General features: G+C 40.5%; 1 protein-coding gene and 1 long non-coding RNA gene across 27 annotated transcripts in view; one reads left to right on the top strand and one right to left on the bottom strand.

Moving 5' to 3' along the window:
* The window catches only part of osbpl5 (oxysterol binding protein-like 5), a 101008-nt gene that overhangs the window by 48594 nt on the left and 31211 nt on the right, over positions 1–21203 (top strand). For 11 of the 12 annotated variants that reach the window (XM_069900761.1, XM_069900679.1, XM_069900708.1 and 8 more), the window contains 7 exons: positions 3650–3797; positions 4917–4990; positions 5760–5840; positions 9013–9114; positions 10120–10323; positions 15001–15085; positions 16124–16286. In XM_069900761.1, the coding sequence (XP_069756862.1) occupies positions 3650–3797; positions 4917–4990; positions 5760–5840; positions 9013–9114; positions 10120–10323; positions 15001–15085; positions 16124–16286 (857 nt within the window). The remainder of the gene's footprint in view (positions 1–3649; positions 3798–4916; positions 4991–5759; positions 5841–9012; positions 9115–10119; positions 10324–15000; positions 15086–16123; positions 16287–21203) is intronic. The other variant, XM_069900716.1, reaches the window with a different exon arrangement.
* The window catches only part of LOC138744506 (uncharacterized), a 79831-nt gene that overhangs the window by 3574 nt on the left and 55054 nt on the right, over positions 1–21203 (bottom strand). For 2 of the 15 annotated variants that reach the window (XR_011345599.1, XR_011345597.1), the window contains exons 3-4: positions 15976–16311; positions 2372–2507 (exon numbers count right to left, since the gene is read on the bottom strand). This is a non-coding gene — a long non-coding RNA (uncharacterized lncRNA). The other 13 variants (XR_011345600.1, XR_011345592.1, XR_011345590.1 and 10 more) reach the window with 13 other exon arrangements.

Genomic DNA, 21203 nt, shown 5'->3' on the forward strand with positions numbered 1-21203 from the left:
GATATCGCCTCAAACCGTGCATCTTGGCGCCTCACAGTTCGGCGGGCAGCAACCTCCTTTGAAGAAGACCGCAGAGCCCACCTCACTGACAAAAGACAAAGGAGAAAAAACCCAACACCCAACCCCAACCAACAAATTTTCCGCTGCAACCGTGTCTGCCTGTCCGCATCGGACTTGTCAGCCACAAATGAGCCTACAGCTGACGTGGACATTTACCCCTCCATAAATCTTCGTCCGCGAAGCCAAGCCAAAGAATACCACCAATCTCTGTAGCATCTGCAAACTTGCTTATCCAATTCACCACCCCTTCTTCCAGATCGTTAATATATATAAAACAAACAATAGTGGACCCAGGACCGATCCCTGAGGAACTCCACTAGTCAGCGGCCTCCAATTTGACAAACAATTTTCTATTAGTATTCTCTGACACCTCCCATCCAACCATTGCTAAATCCATTTCACTACCTCCTTATTTATACCTAATGCCTCCACCTTTTTTCCTAACCTCCTGTGGGGAACTTTGTCAAAAGCTTTACTAAAGTCTAAATAGACAACATCCACAGCCTTCCCTTCATCAATCTTTTTTGTAACCCCCTCGAAAAACTCTATAAGGTTTGTTAAGCATGATCTACCCCTGACAAAACCATGCTGACTACTACCTATCAATCCCTGTTCTTCCAAATATTTGTAAATGCCATCCCTCAGAACACTTTCCATCAACTTACCCACCACAGATGTCAGACTCACAGGTCTATAATTTCCAGGCTTACATTTGGACCCTTTCTTAAACAGCGGAACAACATGAGCCACCCTCCAATCCTCTGGCACTACCCCCGTGACCAGTGACATCCTAAATATTTCTGTTAATGGCCCCACTATCTGTACACTAGTCTCCCTGAGTGTCCTTGGGAATACATTGTCCGGACCCGGAGATTTGTCCACCTTTATCTTTTTTAACACTGCCATCACTACCTCCTTGGTTATCCTTATATGACTCATGATCTCCCCACTATTTTTCTTTACTTCAACTGGTACAATATTTTTTTCCCTAGTGAATACCGAGGAAATCATTTAAAATTTCCCCCATCTCCTCTGACTTTTCACATAGCCTACCCTCCCTATCTACAAGGGGTCCAATTATATCCCTCACTAATCTTTTACTTTTAATGTACCTATAGAAACCCTTTGGATTTATTCTTACTCTGCCTGCCAAGGCCGCTTTGTGCCTCTTTTTGGCCTTTCTAATTTCTTTCTTAAGATTTTTTCTACACTCCTTGTAGTCTTCCTTCAATTTCTCATCACCCTGCTGTTTATACCTCTTGTACACCTCCCTCTTTCTCCTAACCAAATTTCTAATATTCCTCGAAAACCAAGGCTCCCTATGACTTCCAGCCTTTCCTTTGATCCTCACTAGGACATATCTACTCTGTACTCTCAAAATTTCTTCTTTGAATATTCTCCATTTTTCATTTACATCCTTTCCTGAAAAAAATAATTTCCCACTCAGTACTCCCCAAAGCCATTCTCATTCCTTCGAAATTTGCTTTTCTCCAATCCAGAACCTCAACTTTAGGCCCTTCTTTGCTCTACCCTAAAACTAATAGAGTTGTGATCACTAGACCCAATTTGTTCTCCAACATTAACCTCAGACACCTGACCTACCTCGTTCCCTAACAGGAGATCCAGTATTACACCATCCCGAGTCAGTTCTTCTACTACCTGGTCCTTGACCTCCCCTTCCTAGAATCCACAATAAACTTCCTGGTCTTGCTGATGTTGAGAGCAAGATTGTTATTCTGGAACCATAAAATCAGATTCTTGATCTCCATCCTTTATTCTAATTAATCATTTTCCTTTATTCAGTCAACAACTGTGGTGTTACCAGCAAATTTATTGATTGTGTTGGAGCCAAACCTGGCTATTAATCATGAGAGTAAAGGGAATAGAGCAGGGAACAGCACACAGCCTTGAGGTGCATCAGTGTTGCTGTTAAGCGAGGAGGAGGTGATGTTGCCAATCGGCTCTGACTAGAGTCTACCGATGAGGAAATTGAGGATCCAGTTGCAGAGGGACGAAGAGAGTTCCAGATCTCAGAGTATGACTATTAGGTTTGCTGGTATGATGGTGTTAAACATCGAGCTGTAGTCAGTGAACAACAGCCTGATGTAGGCATTCTTGTGCTTCAGGTGATCTTGTACAGAATGGAGTACCCGTGAAATTATGTCTGCTATTGACCTATTTGGTGATGGGAGAATTGAAATGGGGTTGAGATCCTTTAACTGGTGTGGATTTGCTCATTAACCAACCTCTCAAAGTGCTCCATCGTGGTATATGCAAATACCAGCGGTTAATAGTCATGGAGGCAGATTACCTTGCTTCTTTTGGACACTGGTATCATGGATGACTTTTTGAAGCAGGTGGGCACCTCAGAGTAGCAGCAAGAGGTTGATAATATCCATGAAAAATAGTCACTTGGTTGTCTTTTATTGTTAAGAATTTCTTCTTATCTGTGAGGGGGGAAAAAAAATTCTTCAGAATTTTGTACATATCTAAACCTTTGAACTTCACTCGACAAGAACCATCTTGGCTTTTCTGTGTCCCTCGCACTTGGTTAGCAACCTTGGAGAAATGCTGAGATTTCTGTTCTCTGGGATTAAAATTCAAGATCCATAAGGGAGATTTCCATCCATTAATCTCCAAAATGAACTCCTTAGGATCCTGAATGTTCCATCTGTTGTGCAGCATAAGGATCAGAATTAAAGTGCTGTGTAATTTCTGCTTGATTTGTTTCAACATTTCCTGTAGAATTTTGGCTGTCTTACAATGTTGTCCATTTCATATGTTGATTATGCTGCTCTAAGAAAGCCTGCAATTTAATCTTCTTCCATGCCATGCCAACGCTTGTAAACTAAGGCAACCTGGTTTGAGGGAGGTCTGGCAAATTTTAATGAGATATTAATTTACATTCATCTGCAATTCGCAACTTCAGATTTAAAATTAACATCAGAAATGACTGAGGGTTAATTGTAGAAGTAGTCTAAATTTCTTCCGGTCTCTCCATGCAAAAGTACTCTCATTCGGCCCTAATATTTAGGCTATCTAGGGTGCTGAGGGTAAGAAGGGCTCCCGAAGGCTTCCACGTTATGTTGGAGATTTGGATCTAGGCTCGGGTTGCCAGTGGTTTGAATTGAACTGGAGACTTGTGCAGCTGCAGAGTGGGAGCACTTGAAGCAAATCCACAGACACTCAGTGATTCTGAGGGGACTCTCTGACTAACAGGCATCAGGCAATGCCAATGGCGAACCTTTGTCTACCTTATGGCAAACTAAAGATAATTTTGTGTAATATAACATTTAAATATAAATTACATGACATTAGTGTCTGATCTGAGATTGTCACCTGGTACTGTGGGAAGGAGTGAACAAACAAATGTCTGGTTCAGATGTTTGGATTGATTTCTTTATGCTAACAATGTATTGTCTGGCATATAGAAGTTATTTGCGAAACTGTACCTAAATGGTACTGGAGCACGCTTCGTCAAGGAAAACAAAAATCTTTTGAATTAATTTGCAAAGTCCTGGTAAGAGTGTTTCATTTCTTGTAAGAGGCCCTCCAGTTAGGACTCATTGGTACTTGTTGTGTTCCACAGAAAACACATACTATAATGGAGGACCAAATGTTGCGGCGCAGGTTTTCTCTCTGCACTGGATTGGCTACGCTACAGAAAATTGACCCTCGTGAGTTCACCCGAAACACTTCTTTTGGTGGATATAATGAAATCTGTCCTTTAACTCCAGGTTTGGCTCACTTTTACTTCATCCTTACTATATGTGTCAGTCCAACCATGATCCTTAACAGAAAATAAACAGATGAAGGCATTTTACAATAGATTATGAACGCTTAAGTAAAGTGATTAGAGCAATGCACATATTCCAGTATTGGGATAACTTCTGTTTTTGCATTAAGATAATTTTGCTGAATCACTCTCATATTTCAATTGATGTTCAACCACAGGATTGCACTATATATCTCGATTATCTTCCCATTACCCGTGTTTCTGTGCAGTTTCTCTGTTGGGTGACACTGGGCACTGACATAACTGCTGAATGAGCTACATATCTGATAAAATGTGACACTGTGCTCTTACACTTCCTGGTTTGATCTCTGTTTTATGTTGAATTAGTACTCTTGGAGTCGCAATCGACATTTTTTCCTTAATTTTTTAAAGAAATTGTTCTTGGCCATATTTTTGGAGCCATTAATTCTGAAAAAGTAAATACTCAATTTACTCAATTCTGTTGAAGCAGGAATTCTCTAGTATAAATTTCTTGTTAGATATTCATCTTCATTTAAACGATGTAAATACACTACATGCCATAACTGATGTATGATGTTCTATGCTGCTGACATCAAGGGAATCCTATTCTGAAAACAGAATAGAACCCGGAGGTGTTGCATAATCAAATAATTTGTCAATCTAACATGAATGTGCCTCATTGATCCTCCAAATTTGATCAGCATTATTTGAAGGATTGAGTATTAGTGAACTGGCACAGTTAACACCTGGGGTAAAATAGCCATGATCAATCTGATTGGTGTGAAAGGCTAGAGGGACCATGCCAAAAAAAGCTACTCCCGCTTCTATTTTCTTGTATAATTGAGTAAGATGCTGGAAGAACTTCTGAAACTTGTCATTGTGAACCAGACAGCTAAAAGCATTGGCAATAAATTTGTGTAGAATAATTTCAGAAAACACTGTCTTGATCTATTTATGGCATAACTTTATTGATCATGCTTCAGCCAATCCAGTTAAGGTGGATTGGCTGAAACATTGGCCTGTTGGCCATAATATATCTGGTTATAAGATGCTTCCTAGCTTTAATAGCATTGTTTCTAACTGTTCACACTTACCACAGGTAATGAAGTGGAAAAGAATGGATTTTCAGCTCTTACCTATGAGGTCACTTCAACACCCATTTCCAGTAGTAAGGTAGGCACTTATGGTGAGCATAAGGTCACAAGTTTTGGATTGGTATGAATCATTCTTGCACACGAGGTCATCAAAAATTGACTAGATTAGCTGTGCAAAATATTCTATGTCAAATGCTTATTCACTTCCCCATCTCAGAAAATTCTTCTTGACTATTAATGGGATACATTTATCCACCTTTTTTTAAATGGACGACTAAAATCTCACCTCTGGCTATTTGACTCAAACACGAAGATATCTCAAACTGGCTCTTCGCCTTTCCTTCAGGAATGGGAAAATAAGTGCGATTATGGAGTCCAGAAGTAGATGATGGATGATGGTTAAGAGGGTGTTTTCAGTCTGAATATCTACTTTTTGGATGCAGTCATAAACAAATCATATATATTGTGAAGAAACAAGCACTTTTTTTCTATTACTGATCATCTTTTTTTCAAAATGATATTAAAACTGATAAAAAGAAATTCATTAAAGATTTGGGAGGTTACAAAAATTGAGTTTCAAAGATTGTTGAAATTGATGTATACTGTAACAAATGAAGGAACCAAGATTTCCTCTTGAAAATGCATGACATGGATGTGGGCTTGCTGATTGGTCCTTCAGTTAAAAACTAGGCCAATAATCACTGTTTAAGATTACTCTGTGTGATCTCAAAGGTTGACCTTTGTGTAATATATTTATTTGTTTTTTTTTAAATGGATCCCTAGCTGTTATGCTAGGGACTTGCTATGGTGAAGCAGTGCTGATCTGGTCTCCTTCATTTCTCTCACAGTCTGATTCCAAACTATACAATGGCTGCACTAAGGACTGTGCGTCACCTATCTCTAAACTCACAAAGAAAGAATCCTTGAAGGTATGTATCTCCAGCAGCAAAAGATGATGTCTTTCTAATGTCCCACATTGCTCTCTAATTCATGAGATGCAATCATTGATCCACGTACACGTGAAAATAATCAGTGGATTTGAACACTCCCCAGCAAAGCCTTCTGTTAGATTCAGGAACAAGCCAATTTGACAAATATGTGATCACAAGTGTGGGCAAAGACCAGAATTTGGAATTAAAAATAATCACACTCAGATTAGCACTTTTTGAGAGTGAAGGTTAGGGGAGGGAATTGGCCTAGCTTTTTCTATGTGGGACTGAGTATTGTCGTGTACACAAGTACAATGCACAGATGGACCCAAATTTTTCCTTGCTGCAGCTAAACAGGTACGCAAGGTACCCCAATTAAAATAGTACACATTAGATGACTGCAATATGCCAAGACAGAAAATAAATATTTACAAATGAATTTCGTGCAAGAGAAAGATGATGTTTGAGTAGTGAAAACATTTTTTTGGTGGTCCCAGATTAGTTTATGATTAGGGCTAGGGTAGTTTGGAATGGTTCAGTAGCCTGATAGATGTTGGATAAAACACTTATTGAAATTAGAGGGGCTGGACTTCAGGCTTCTGTACCTTCTGGTTTGAAGGTAGCACTGAGAAGAGGTTATGACCAGGGTGATGAGGGTTCTTTGTGATGTTGGCTGCCTGTTTGAGGAAGAGTCTGACATGGATATCTTCAGTCTAAGTATGGGAGGTCAGTGCCTGTGAAGCTACATATTAGGCCATTTCAGATAGGCCAAAAAGTTGAGATGTAAAGATGGAGAAACTCCACCAAAACGCATAATCACCTACCTTTCTGAATGTGCGGAGGCGGTCTCTTAGCCGCATATTCCAACCCCTCTCTGAGTGGGATCATCTCCGCAGCGCAGCCCTCCGCCGATCAATCTGAATGTACTGCTGTGCTAAGCGGCTATTTAGGAGCGGGCTGATGGTGTTGTCAGCCCGTGACCCATCTCCCCACTTGCCCCTCTTCCTCCAAGTCAGGGGTGGTGGGGCAGTGGGAGCCCTCTGGGCTGTCAGGCAGCGGGGACCGTCGGGGCGGCCGGTGCAGGCTGGGACAGCCACTTTGGCCTTCAGGGCCGCTCTCTGTGACATAAAATGCAGCAGAGCAATGGCCATCTTCCCTACCCATAATCCCCCATGCAGCTGGAACTGTTCTGGGAACCATAGAGCAGTTTCAGCTGCCTGGGAGATTATGCGTAGGGAAGACGGCCATTACTCTGCCGCATATTTATGACAGGTGGCGCTACAGCACCGGTTGCCCCACCTCCGTCAGATGTGTAGGGCACTACGAGGTGCCTTTGGATATGAATGGGATGCTGGAGCAGCCTTTTAGGAGTGCTGTCTGAAAAGTAAGTTCCCATTTTTCCATCCGTTCCAATAGCTGGTCTCAAGGCGGAGGCCCGACATGAAGCCTATTGTGAGGAAGTAAGGAAGTGGAGATTGGAGGTACCTTCATGTTCCATTGAAATACTCCAAATGTAATGATATATTGGAAATTACATGCCTTTAGCATCCAGGATGAACAAATTCTAGCAGACTGGTGTCTGGCCTAATTTTTCAATATGATAGGGAAACACCCCATAGGTTTTGTATATTTACTTCTTTTGCATAATACTGGAAAAGGCTTTATTATGAAATTATTCCTGATCAGAACCACTCCTAATTGGATTGAGTTAGAGATGGAAGCAGATACCTTCTCAGCATTTAAGGAGAAGTTAAATATGTGGTTAATAGAAAGGGAGATAAAAAGAAGTTAAATCAAGTCAAACACATGGAATTGAAATGATTGATCAGTTAAATATCGATATGAATTCTGTTTGAAAGACTGGTGTCTCTTTTGCAATTGCTACTGTATATAACTCCAATATGTCTCTTCAACTGTGTGCAACACTACAAAATGTTATAACCCAGAATTTATGATTGGGAGCAAACTAAATAAAACCACCAAACAAAAGTTTAAGCTTTCATTGTGAAGTTCACCCTGCAGGAACTTGCAGTTCAAAGCTGGTTCTAATCCTTGCAGAGAAGCCTTGTGCTTCAACAAAGCTGTCATGGGTGTATTGGATCTGGAATGAGCCATATCCACTATGAAGCCAACTCAGCTGTGTTCCTGGCTTAGTCAGCAGTCAAATCTCCTGAATACCCAACCTTTTTTACTGATATTAATTACTAAAATTACTTTTTGAATGTTAGATTCTAAAATGTTTTAATTTTTAAAATCTCTTGCAAATTCTTAAAATTTAATTATTTAAATGTTCAACAAATCTAAATTATCTACCGCATCACACTCTTTCCATTAAAAGGATTGGAGAAGCAGTTTGGATTCTGCATAGTTAGTGGTGTAACTTGGGCTCCCTCACTTGTCAGTGCTTTTGAAAAAACAGTGGTAAATCACTGACTGCAACTTTGGAACGTCCATGTTCATGCAGAAATCCAGTAAGTGCTCGTGGCAAGGTGGGCATTCTCAATAAATACACAGGTAAATGGACTTTAATTCTTCCTGATATGCTCCACATTTTGATCTCAGCTCAACCAAAAGTTTGCACAAACAACTAGTGTGCTTGAACATCCATATCAAATTTTTTTACAAATTTCCTCTCAAAGATGATTTGCATTTTCCAGTAATTCTAGAACTGAAAAATATCAATGTCCAATAACTGAGTCAGAAATCCAGAGATTCAATTTCCACACCAGGGTTTGACCAAATCATCCTTTCATTGCAATGCTAAAATTATGTTGCATTTTCTGGATATGCTTCTGTTTGGATCAGATGACATGATGTGCCTCTTCAGATAGATGAAAGACAGTTTTCCTGGATATTTTCTCCTGAAAAATATCCTAATCAGTTTATCATTAACTAACTGGAAACTTTTACTGCAGAAATTGACTGTTACATTTGTGCATCTCAGAAGTGGAGTCCCTGAGAATGTCTTCAGGACACTAGATATTTAATGTAAGGGATTACATTAACAAAACAGCTACATTTTCATTTATAGAAAATTAAATCATGGACCCATTATGTTGTTATCAGTGATTGTTACAAAATTCATTCACTAAATGTTTCCCAATGACTCTTACTGTTGAGTATGTTTCAGTGCTTGATTTTTCTGGTGGGATTGAATCTATATTTTAAATAGGTTCAGAAGAAAAATTACAGAGAGGAAAAGAAAAGGGCCAGCAAAGAGATGTTCAGTGCTTTGAAAGACCCATCCGTAGTGGTGATGGAGGACTGGCTGAAGGTAGGTCACCCAACACATTAGAGTTTAAATCTGTCACATTAATGTCAACTGACTGAATCCAAACAGAGTATTGAGACCCACTTCAGCTAGTAAAATCTAATTGAATAACTATTGGTACTCTATATCCAAGTCATAGTTAACCTGAAAAGTGGGCATTCAGCCCTTTAACAAATCAGTCTAGCCAATGGAATTTAAGATCATCTCAACTAATAACGAAAATCATCAAAACCATTTGTATTTAACATTTTCAATGAATTTTTGTCATCATTTCAACCAACAATTTAAACCTAAGTGCCTCTTTTGCCAACACCTTGCCTACCTCAAATATACATGTTAATATTTTGTGATAATTCAAATATTTAGCAATCTCAACCTTTAATATATCACATGATATGGTCTCCACCATCCTTGAGATAAAACACCAGGAATGTATTTCCCTCTGATAAAAGACATTTTTATACATCTTAGTTAATGTTATTACAGTGCCAGCGATTGGGGTTCGAATCTGGCATTGTCTATAAGGAGTTTGTACACTCTCCTTATGTCTGTGTGGGTTTCAGTTAATATTCCTATAGAGCTTGAAGCAGATAAAAGGAATATGCTGCAGAATACAGCAAACCAGTTTATGTATGTATTGGCAAAGTGATCAAAGAATCAGTGGCTATTATTCCTGCTTGTTGGATATTGAAGTATTCCTGGTCTAGATAGACCATTATAATTCTATAATGGTGAAAGCAATAAAACACTTTTCATTATATTTCAGGGATTGAACAAGAAAGGTCAACAATAAATATATTGCATTGAAATAACCAGCAATAGGTATTGAGTGAAATTATTTTTTGCTGTATGCATCATTATCTTTTTGGCAAGTGCACAAGATGAGTTGCTGCACTTTTGCAGAGATATTGGTTTGATAAAATTGCTTTGTTTTTTAAAAAAAAGAACTTATTTAATATTTTATAGTCTCTGTTTCTACAAATAAAAGACCCACGACCTGTATTGCAGATCCGAGGTACTCTAAAGAGCTGGACCAAGTTCTGGTGTGTACTCAAGCCTGGCATTCTGCTTATTTACAAAACACCCAGCAATGGCCAGTGGGTAGGAACCATCCTTCTCAACACCTGTGAGCTCATTGAAAGACCTTCCAAAAAGGATGGCTTCTGCTTCAAACTATTCCATCCTCTGGATCAATCTATTTGGGCAATTAAGGTAATTTGTACTCAGTATATCAAAAAACCCAGAAAATTAAGGACTGTTTTCATATTTGTACCTCAATTTATTTTATACTCTAATTTATCTTTCCTTATTAATCTTTTAGTAATTAATTGCTGTTTCATTTATTCTGTCCAGTTTCTCTCCTGCCACTTATCATTACACAAGTACATGCTTTTTAATATTTAATATCATCTTTATCCATTTTAGTTGACCATGGATAGTGGTGAGTTCCATAACTATTGTGGATACTCAAGTAAAAGAAACTTCATATTAGTGACTTAGCTGTTGGAAGCAAAACTGTAATAAATATGGCAGTTCATGTAAACATTATTTTGGGTATTACAGTCCAAAAAGGACAAGTATATAGTGATAATCTATTAGTTCTATCAGTGAATTGTGCAGGAATCAAGCCAAAATTATTCTAATTTATAAAATATCCAATCAGAAATGGTGCAGGTCGAATTGACCTTGTGATGGCAACAAGGAAACATCAAAGTCTGCCCAATTTTCTGAAAGATCATAATTTAGCTACATGGATAAAAATCAAATTGAGTAACTGGCATCAATATACCAATAGGTCTGGCTGGATGCCCATGCTTAAGGATGGCAATTGTTTACTTCGTAACTATTATTGCGCCCTCCTCTGATAAATATGGATAAATTATCTATATACTGGGTTCCAGCTGACATAGAAATACTGCTTTTACTTTGTAGTGCTACTGTCAAATGTATGGCTGTCAATAAAATGCATGGTTCACAACATAAATTCAGCAAATCTGCACAGCAAGTGTGATCTCATCTTGGTTCTTTAGAACTATCCAAAAAAAGCCACCTTACAGCGGTGACTCTGCATGCAGCTTCGACAGAAATAATCATATACTCCCAATTAGAACTAATACAGTTCTAAACCACAGTCACAGAAACGGACATATATAAGTAACGCTGAACATTGAAAGACTTGGCAATTGACAGAAATGGCTAACTCCGGCAGACCAATTCAGGCAGCTGGAGCGTGGGCATTTTAAGGAAGATCTGACCGTGCTGATGCAGAGGGTTGTTACAAAGACACTGGACCCTGAGGATCCATACCATCTTCATGGCTAATGTCCAGTCTTTAGAAAATAAGATGGATTAACTCAGAGCTAGATTACGGTAGCGAAGGGAAATCAGAAGTTGCTGTGTGATGTGTTTTATTGAGACAAAGCTGAATGAGAGCATTCTGGACAGCCCAAGGGCTTCACGTTCGTTATGGGGCACGTAATGACCTGAAGCATTTGCTGATCAAGTGTCATCCATTCTATCTACCGAGAGTTTTCTGCCATCATCCTAGTCACTGTATACATTTTGCTCCAGGCTAACATCAGGCTAAACACTGTAATCAGCACCCATGAGATGACACTTCCTGATGCCTTTCTGATCATTGTAGGGGACTTCAACCAAGGCAGATTGAAGAAGGCTCTGACAAACTATCATCAACATATAACACCTGCGCAACCAGAAGAGCCAACGTACTTGACCACTGGTACACCACCATTAAGAACGCCTACCAAGCCATCCCATGCCCACACTTCGACAAGTCTGATCACCTGGCTGTCCTCCTACTCCTGGTGTGCAAGCAGAGACTGAGGACCACAGCACTAGTGGTGAAGACGGCGAAATATGGTTGAGGGAGACAGAGGAGCACCTTCAGGACTGCTTTAAATCTGTGGACTGGATCATATTCAAGGATTCATCTTCAAACTTGAATGAATATGCCACAGCTGTAAACTTTTTAAAATTAAATTTAGACATAGAGCATATTAACGGGCCATTTCGGTCCACGAGACCGTTCCAACCAATTTACACCCAAATAACCTACACCCCCCCCCCCCCAGTACGTTTTGAATGGTGGGAGGACACCAAAGCCCCCGGGGGAAAACCCACACAGACATGGGGAGAACATACAAACTCCTTTCAGACAGCACAGGATTCAAACCCTGGTCCCAATCGCTGGCACTGTAAAGATGTTGTGCTAACTGCTATCCCAACCGTGCCACACCACTTCATCAGAACCTGTGTGGATGAGTGCGTACCTTCGTGCACAGACCTTGTGAATCCCAACCAAAAGCTGTGGATGAATCAAAGGATTTTCAACCTGTTGAGGGCAAGGTTGATGGCGTTTTAAGACCAATGATCCAGATCTTTACAGGAAGTCCAGGTACAACATACAGAAGGCCATCTTAACAGCAAAGAGGCAATTCATGGTTAAGCTAGAAACAGAATCAGATACTTGCTAGCTATGGTAAGGCTTGCAGGCCATTACATTCTGCAAAGCAAAGGCTAAAAATCATAAATGGCTGTGATGCTTCAGTCTCCAATGAGCTGAACACGTTTTATACTCTCTTTGTAAAGGAGAATTCAACTTCTACTGTAATTAAGTGCTTTAACTTGTACCCAAGTAAAGCCCTGGACCCACTACAATTAGCCTATTGCCACAGTCTTTTCACAGCAGATATAATCTCATTGGCTCTCCACTCAGTCCTAGATCACCTGGACAATAGCAATACTTATCAGGCTGTTTTTCATCAGTTGCAGCTCACTTTCCAGCACCATCATCCCCTCAGTACTAAGTATTTTGTACTCGGTACTCTTATACCTTCATCAAAGACTCAAGCCCAAACTGTTAGTTATATATTTTTATCTTTGCTATACAAAGTACCCTGTTTGACCTGCTGAGTTTCTCCAGCATAGTGTTTTTATATAAATCACAGCATTTTCATGTTTTATCCCCTTAGTACTGGTCAGGAAGCTTAAAAACCCAGGCCTCAGCACCTCTCTCTGCAACTGGATCCTTGACTTGCTCATTGAAAGACCAGTCAGTGTGAATGGGTAACAAAATCTCCTCCTCCGCTGTCATTCAACACAGGTGCTCCCCAAAGATGCGTGCTTAGACCACTGCACTACTCTCTCGAAACTCATTACTCCGTGGCTCGCACAATTCAAATACCATCTACAAATTTGCCATTGATACCACGGTCGTTGGTAGAAGGATGGAAATAAGAAAGTGTACAGGAGTGAGATAGATCTGCTAGTTGAGTGATGTCACAACAACCGTAAACTCAACATTAGAAAAATAAGGCATTGATCGTGGACTTCAGGAAGGGGAAACCAGTCCTCATCGAGAGGTCAGCAGTGGAGAGGGTAAAGAATTTCAAATTCCTGGGTGTTGACATCTCTGAACATCTATCCTGGGGCCATCATGTGGATGAAATCATGTAGAAGGTTTGTCAGTAGCTATATTTTGTTTGGAGTTTGAGGAGATTTGATATGTCACCAAAGACTCTTGTAAATTTCTACAGGTGTGCCATGGAGAGTATTCTAACTGGTTGCATCATTGTCTGGTATGGAGGCGCTAATGCACAAGCCAGGAAAAGGCTAGAGGATTGTAAACTTGGTCAGCGCCACCATAGGCATCAATCCTCACTCCATTAAGGACATCATTTGAGGTAGTGTTTCAAAAAAGCAGCATCTATCCTCTATCATCACGGACCCTCACCACCCAGGCCATGCTCTCCTCTCACTGCTAACATCAGGAAAAAAGTACAGGAGCCTGAAGACCAACGCAGTCAGTACGAATTGGAAACAATGTCTCCTCACTGATTATCAACACAGGCACACCTCAATAGTGCGTGCTTAGCCCACTGCTGTACTCATTATTCACCTATGACTGTGTGGCCAGGCACAATTCCAATGCTATCTACAAGTTTGCTGATGACACCACAGGAGGGAGGTAGATCAGCTCACTGAATGGTGTAATGATAATAACCTTGCGCTCAACTTTAGCAAAACCAAGAAGAGGATTGTTGGCTTCAGAAGGAAGTCAGGGGAACACAACCCAGTCCTTATCGAGGGTTCAGTAATGGAGAGAGTCAAAAACTTCAAATTCCTGGGTGTCAACATCTCCGAGGATCTGACCTGGAGTCTCCATGTTGATGCAATCACAAACAAGGTTTGCCAACACTTCACTTTGTGAAGTGGCTGAGGAGATTCGGTATGTAACAGAAGACTCTTCTAAACTTCTACAGGTGCACTGTGGAGAGCATTCTGGCTGGTGTCATCACTGCTTGGTATGGAGGCGCTAAATCTCAGGACAAGAATAAACCCCAAGGGTTGTTAACTCAGCCTGCGACATCACAGGCACCAGACTTCACTCCATCAAAGACATCTACATGAGGCAGTGCCTTAAAAAAGCAGCCTCTTTCCTCAAATACCCCAGCACCCAGGCCATGCCTCTTCATTCTGCTACCATCAGGGAAAAGGTACAGGAGCCTAAAGACGAGCACTCAAAGGCACAAGGACAGCTTCTTCCCCGCTGCCATCAGATTCCTGAATAATCAGTGAACCACAGACACTGCCTGACTTTTCATGCACTATTATTTTTATTTATAGTCATGTTGTAAGACGGCTAATTTTGTACCATGATGCTGCTGCAAAACAACGAATTTCAGGACACATGTTCGTGACAATAAACCTGATTCTGATGCCAGCAAAATCAATGCAGCCATCCTCTGTAGAAATATACTGTACTTTGAAAGGAAATAGTGGTTCTTACAACTCACAACCTGCTTTCCTACTATCAAATGTCACTCAACTCTCTTTTCTGCCTAAAAGTGATGGAATTGTTTTTCCCAGGGTCCAAAGGGTGAGAATGTGGGATCGATAACACAGCCTCTTCCCAGTAGTTACTTGATCTTCCGGGCTGCCTCAGAGTCAGATGGTGAGATTATTGTCTTTGATGCCTCTGTCATTTTAAAAATGAAAATATATAAGGGTATACCAAGGGTTAGAATGAAAATGAACAGAATTGATTCGTCTTGGAAAGGAAGATACATATTCTGCAATGATTGCATTGTGTAACTCTGAGAAATCTGGCATGCATAATTGAGGGTTGTGTTTTTAATTGGAGAATTATATATTCAGAGTGTTCAAAGATGTTCCAAGAGAAATCCAATTGATACTGTATTTATAATTATCCTGTTTGATCCTTACAGTCATGTGGAGGACTACTTGGGTCACTAAGTAAAATCACTCCAAGTACTGTCAAAATGACCATTTTTATCATAATTGACTCAACTTGCATTACTTCAAAGATGAGAGAGCAAAACTAAGATCTTTAAAAAAAAATGAAAATAAACATGCAAAATGAAAATAATAGTTGATGGCCTCATTTTAAGAAAAAAAGCAATATGGGTGATACAAGTTTTAAAAATGTAGAAATTGTATTTATTGATAACAGTGGTAGAGAGCAACTAATAATGAATCCATGAATGGAACCTGACAGTTGATATGGGTAAACAAAATTAGAAAAAAATATTAAAAATAATTAAATATACAGCATGGTAACAGGCCCTCTGGCCCACAATCTCGAACCACCCAAATATCCTAATGAACCTACAACCCCTGTAGGTTTTGAAGGGTGGGGAGAACCTGAAGCACCCGGAGAAAACCCACACAGACACGGGGAGAACGTACAAACTCCTTAGTGAGTGCCAGATTTGAACACTAGTCAGTGATGCTGTAATAGCGTTGTGCCCACCGCAGTGCTATCTATGCGCTGCAATCTCTAATGGTTGACTAAGTAAATTCCATCCCTTGGTTTATGTTTACCTTATAGCTGTTTTTTTAAAAAAAATACTCTTCCTGTTTCAGGTTGAATCTATATTCTTGGTGTATTTCTGACAGATATTAATAGCTGGCTTATTTCCCAAATGTATCATTTGTATATATTCACTGACTTCTGATTTTTGACTCTCAGGTCGCTGTTGGATGGATGCTCTTGAATTAGCTCTAAGATGTTCGAGTCTTCTTAAGCGTGGTACATTTAAAGATGGTGATTTGAACAGCTCAATGGATGCAACTCACCCAGGACTCTCTAGTCTGATCCAAGGCTTCAGTCCCACCCACCAGGAGCTCTCCCAGTAGGTGCACAGATCAACAGCTCTCCTGCAAACAGATTTCACTAATTTAGAGAGTGAATATTGCGCATGTATATCTAAGATAAAAGATGGGATCAAAGAAAGTAATCTCCCAGAGAGCCTTGTGACTCTTGTATAAGGAATTCTGCTATGCTAGTAATCAGTATAGGAAAGATATTCATTTCTCTTTTGTAACTCTCTGAGAACATCTCAAAGCAATTTACAGTAAGTGAAATATTTCATAATGGTCTCTGTTTTAATAAAGGAAACATGGCAGCCAAATTGTACTCAGCAGGCTCTCACAACAAACAATATGATAATTATCATGGTACTATGATGCCTTTTATAAACAGCTGGGGAAACAAAGCATTTTTTTTTAAACATCAACATAGACACTACTTCTGACTTCCTTAGTTCATCACTTGTAGACTTGAGTACAGAAGTCTGTGAAATGAGAGGAATCCAGACCTTTGTGAGGTGAGTTCGCTACCAACAGGATTAGGATTGACAGTAAAATACAGATCAGGATGATACAGGTTTAATTGTCATAATGCATGAAGCATTAATGGGTACACTTCATGAACAGCATGGATGTTATGAAGCATAGGATACTTGGATCAAACTGCATAGGATTAATAGAGAAATAGTGAGATGGGTTCAGAGGTGGCTGGAAGATAGACAGCAGAGAGTCATGGTGGACAATTGTCTGTCAGAATGGAAGCCTGTGATGAGTGGTGTGCCTCAGGGATCGGTACTGGGTTCCCTGTTGTTTATCATTTATATTAATGATTTGGAGAAGGGGGTGGTTAACTGGGTAAGCAAATATGCAGACGATACGAAAATAGGGGGAGTGGTGGATAGTGAGGAAGGTTTTCTTGGATTACAGAAGGATTTGCTTTGTTTGGAAAAGTGGGCTGAAAGATAGCAGATGGAATTTAATGTAGACAAGTCAGAGGTGCTGCATTTAAAAAAAAAAAACAGAATAGGACTTATTTAGTTAAGGGGAGGGCATTGCGTTATGCAGAGGGATTTTGGGGTTATGGTACAGAATTCCTTGAAGATGGATTCCCATGTAGACAGGGTGGTTAAGAAGGCATATGGTCTGCTGGCCTTCATAAATCATAGTATAGAGTATAGGAGCTGGGAAGTGATGCTGCGACTATTTAAGGCATTGGTGAGGCCAGGTGTTCAGTTCTGGTCTCCAAATTATAGGAAGGATATAGATAAGGTGAGAGGGTGCAGAGAAGATGTTGCCTGGCTTACAACATCTAGAGTACAGAGGAAGATTAAGGAGACTGGGACTTTATTCATTGGAACGTAGACGGTTGAGAGGGGATTTGATAGAAGTATTGAAAATTATGAAGGGAATCAAAAGATTAGATGTGAGTAGACTCTCCCCTGAGGGCAGGGGAGGTTGGAACAAGAGGGCATAAGTTAAGGGTAAGGGGGGGAAAACTAGAAAAAATGATAGAGGATGCTTCTTCATCCAGCGAGTAGTGGCAGAATGGAATGATCTTCCAGAGAAAGTAGTTGTGGCAGGGTCCTTTCTGTTATTTAAGAGAAGGTTGGATGTGTACATGAATATGAGGGGGTTGGAGGGTTAAGGGCGGAGAGTGGGGGGGGGGGGGAAGCTAGTGGAGTTGTTCAAGTGAACCGGCACGGACTCGTAGGGCTGATATGCCCTGTTTCTGCGCTGTAAACTGTTATTATAATAAGATTTCAAGACACACTCAACCATGGTTCAGTTTCTTACCCCCCCCCCCCCCCCACCACAAACCTGAGTACTGGAAATTGAACTCATTATAGCTGCAATTTGTGATAGAGGCACTGAGAAAACCAAACTGTGTTCAAAATATTTGTTATTAAATTTAAACATGAGGTTACACAGAACATGAGATCAATCACCATTGCCTAAAGATAGTCAACATACCACTGTAAAAGGCAATACCATTGAACATTTCAGCACAGAAACAGGCCCCTTTGACCCTTCTAGTCTGTGTCAAACCATTGTTTTTGCCTAGTCCCACTGACCTGCACCCATTCCATAGCCCTCCGTACCTCTCCCCAAAATTCTTCTTGAGTGTTAAAATTTCAGCTGGAAGCTCATTCCACACTCCCACCAATTTTTGTGTGGAAAATGTTCCCCCAAACCTTTTCCACTTTCACTCTTAAATCCATGTCCTCTGGTTTGTATCTCACCTACCCTCAGTGGAAAATGCCTATCTACATTTCCTCTGTCTATCCCCCTCATAATTTTAAATACTGCTATTAAAGTTGTAACCTGTTTAACCTTTCTCTGCAATTCAGTTTCTGAAGTTCAGGTACCATCCTAGTAAATCTTCTCTGCACTCTTTCTATCTTAACATACACAGCCTTTCCTTCATCAACTTTCCTGGTAACATCCTCAACAAACTAGAAAATTGGTGATCATTTCCTGGCTCTCCAAATAATTGTAATTCTGATCTTTAGAACACCTTCCAATAATTTACCTACTACTGACATCTGGCTCACCAGCCTATAATTTCCAGGGTTATTTGTGGAGCCTTTTTTAAACAGAACAATGTGAGCTACCCTCCAATCCTCTGGCACCTCACCTGTGGCTAAGGACATTTGAAATATTTCTGCCAGAGCCCCTGCAATTACTTCACTAGCCTCCCTCAAGATCCTGGTGAATGTCTTGTCAGGCCCTTATTTGCTTTAAGACATCAAGAACTTCTTCCTCTTTAATCCATGACCTCACTGCTTGTTTTCCTTACTTCCCATGACTGTGCCCGTTTCCTGAGTGAATACTGATTGGGGGGGGGGGGAAATTTTTTTAAAGATCTTCCCCATCACTTTTGGCTCCCTACAAAGCCAACCACTTTGATCTTCAAGGTGAACAATTTTGTCCCTTACTATCTTAATATACTCGTAGAAGCCCTTAGGATTTTCCCTCACATTGTCTGCCGAAACAACCTCGTGTCTTCTTTTAGTCTCCCTGAGTTCTTTCTTGAGGTTTTTCTTGCACTCTTTATACTCCTCAAATATCTCATTTACTCCATGTTACCTAGACCTGCTACACACCTCTCTTCCAAATCAGATCCCCAATGTCCCTCGAAAACCAAGTTACACTATGCCTCTTAACTTTGCTTTTAATGCTGACAGGAATGTACAAACTCTATTCTCAAAATTTCACCTTTGAAAGTCCTCCATTTACCTCACACATACTTGCCCAAAAACAACTAATCCACATTCTAGATTCTTCTCATTTCCTCAAAATTGGCCTTTCTCCAATTTAGAATCTCATCCTGAGGACCAGACCTATCCTTCTCCACAATTAACTTGAAACTAATGGCATTATGATCCCTGGACCCAAAATGTTCCCTACACATACTCCTGTCATCTGTCCTATCTTGTTTCCTAATAGGAGACCCAGTATTGCACTCTCTCTCTCTCTAGTTGGTACCTCTATATAAATTAATTTAGAAAACATATTTGACAAACTCCAAGCTATCCAGCCCTTTTACAGTATGGGAGTCCCAGTCAATATGTGGAAAGTTAAAATCTGCTATCACAACCTTATGTTTCCTGTAGCCGCCTGCTATCTCTCTACAGACTTGTTCCTCCAATTCCCGTTGACTATTAGATGGTCTATAATACGACCCAATGATTGTGGTCATACCTTTCCTGTTCCTCAGCTCCACTCATGTAGCCTCTGTAGATGAGCTCTCTGGTCTGTCCTGCCTGAGCATAGCTGTGATACTTTCCCTGACGAGTAATGCCACTCCTCCCCCTTTCATTCCCCACCCCCTCACCCCCTTCCTGTTCTATCGTGTCCAAAGCAATGGAAGCCCAGAACATTGAGCTCCCAGTCCTGCCCCTCCTGCATCCAAGTTTCATTAATGGTCACAATGTCATAATTCCACATGCCAATCCACACTCTAAGCTTGTGGATTGCACCATGAGAACATTTCCACCCCGTACAACGTGTTGACTTCTAATGCTGCATGCAATTTTAACATAATCTTTTCCCTCCTCTATATGCTCTGGCATTCTGGTTCCAATCCTCCAGCAAATCTAGTTTAAACTCTCTGGAGCAGCACTAAAAAACCCTCCCGAAAGGAATTAGTTCCCCTCCAGTTCAGGTGCAAACTGTCTGTTGGAACAGGTCCTACCTTCCCTGGAAGAGCCCAAAACAAAAGTAAAAGTTGAATAGAACAGTTCCAGAACCAATATGAATGAAAGAAATTGGTAGAAAAAATTAAGAGTGAAGTACAAAATTGCTCAGCAGATATTTAAGGATTTCAGGGTGCCCAGGTCATAATTAATCAGTTTGGTTTCCATGCTTGGAGTTTTGGAGCCATGGAGCATAGAAACAGTCCCTCAGCCCAAAGTGCACATGCTGACAAAATGTCCCATCCACTCTAGTTCCCTCTTCCTGTGTTGGCCCATATCCCTCTGAACATATCCTGTGTATCCATCCAGATGTTCTTAAATGTTGCGACTGTACCTGCCTCAACCACCTGGCCCAGCAGCCTGTTCCATACACCTACCATCCTCTCTGGGGGGGTGGGAAGTTATCTCTTAGGTTCCTGTTAAACATCTCCCCCTCACTTTAAACCTATATCCTCTGGTTACAGATTCCTCTATTCTGGGCAAAAGATTCTCTCCATTCAGTCGATCTATTCCTCTCATGATTTTGTAGACCTCTGAGATCACCTCTCATCCATCTGTTCTCCGAGGAATAAAGCCGCAGCCTGCACAACCAGGTCATCAAGTCCTGGCAACATCCTTTTGAGTACATAAAAGTGCTGGAGATTCTCCTGCACTTGTGTATTTGCTGCAATCAGTGCAGAATTTCTTGTTTCACAACATTTTTTTTACACTCTCCAGCTTGACAACATCTTTCCTGCATCACAATAGCCAAAACTGAACACACTT

This window comes from Narcine bancroftii, chromosome 1 (assembly GCF_036971445.1).
Source record: "Narcine bancroftii isolate sNarBan1 chromosome 1, sNarBan1.hap1, whole genome shotgun sequence".
NCBI classification, from domain to species: domain Eukaryota; kingdom Metazoa; phylum Chordata; class Chondrichthyes; order Torpediniformes; family Narcinidae; genus Narcine; species Narcine bancroftii.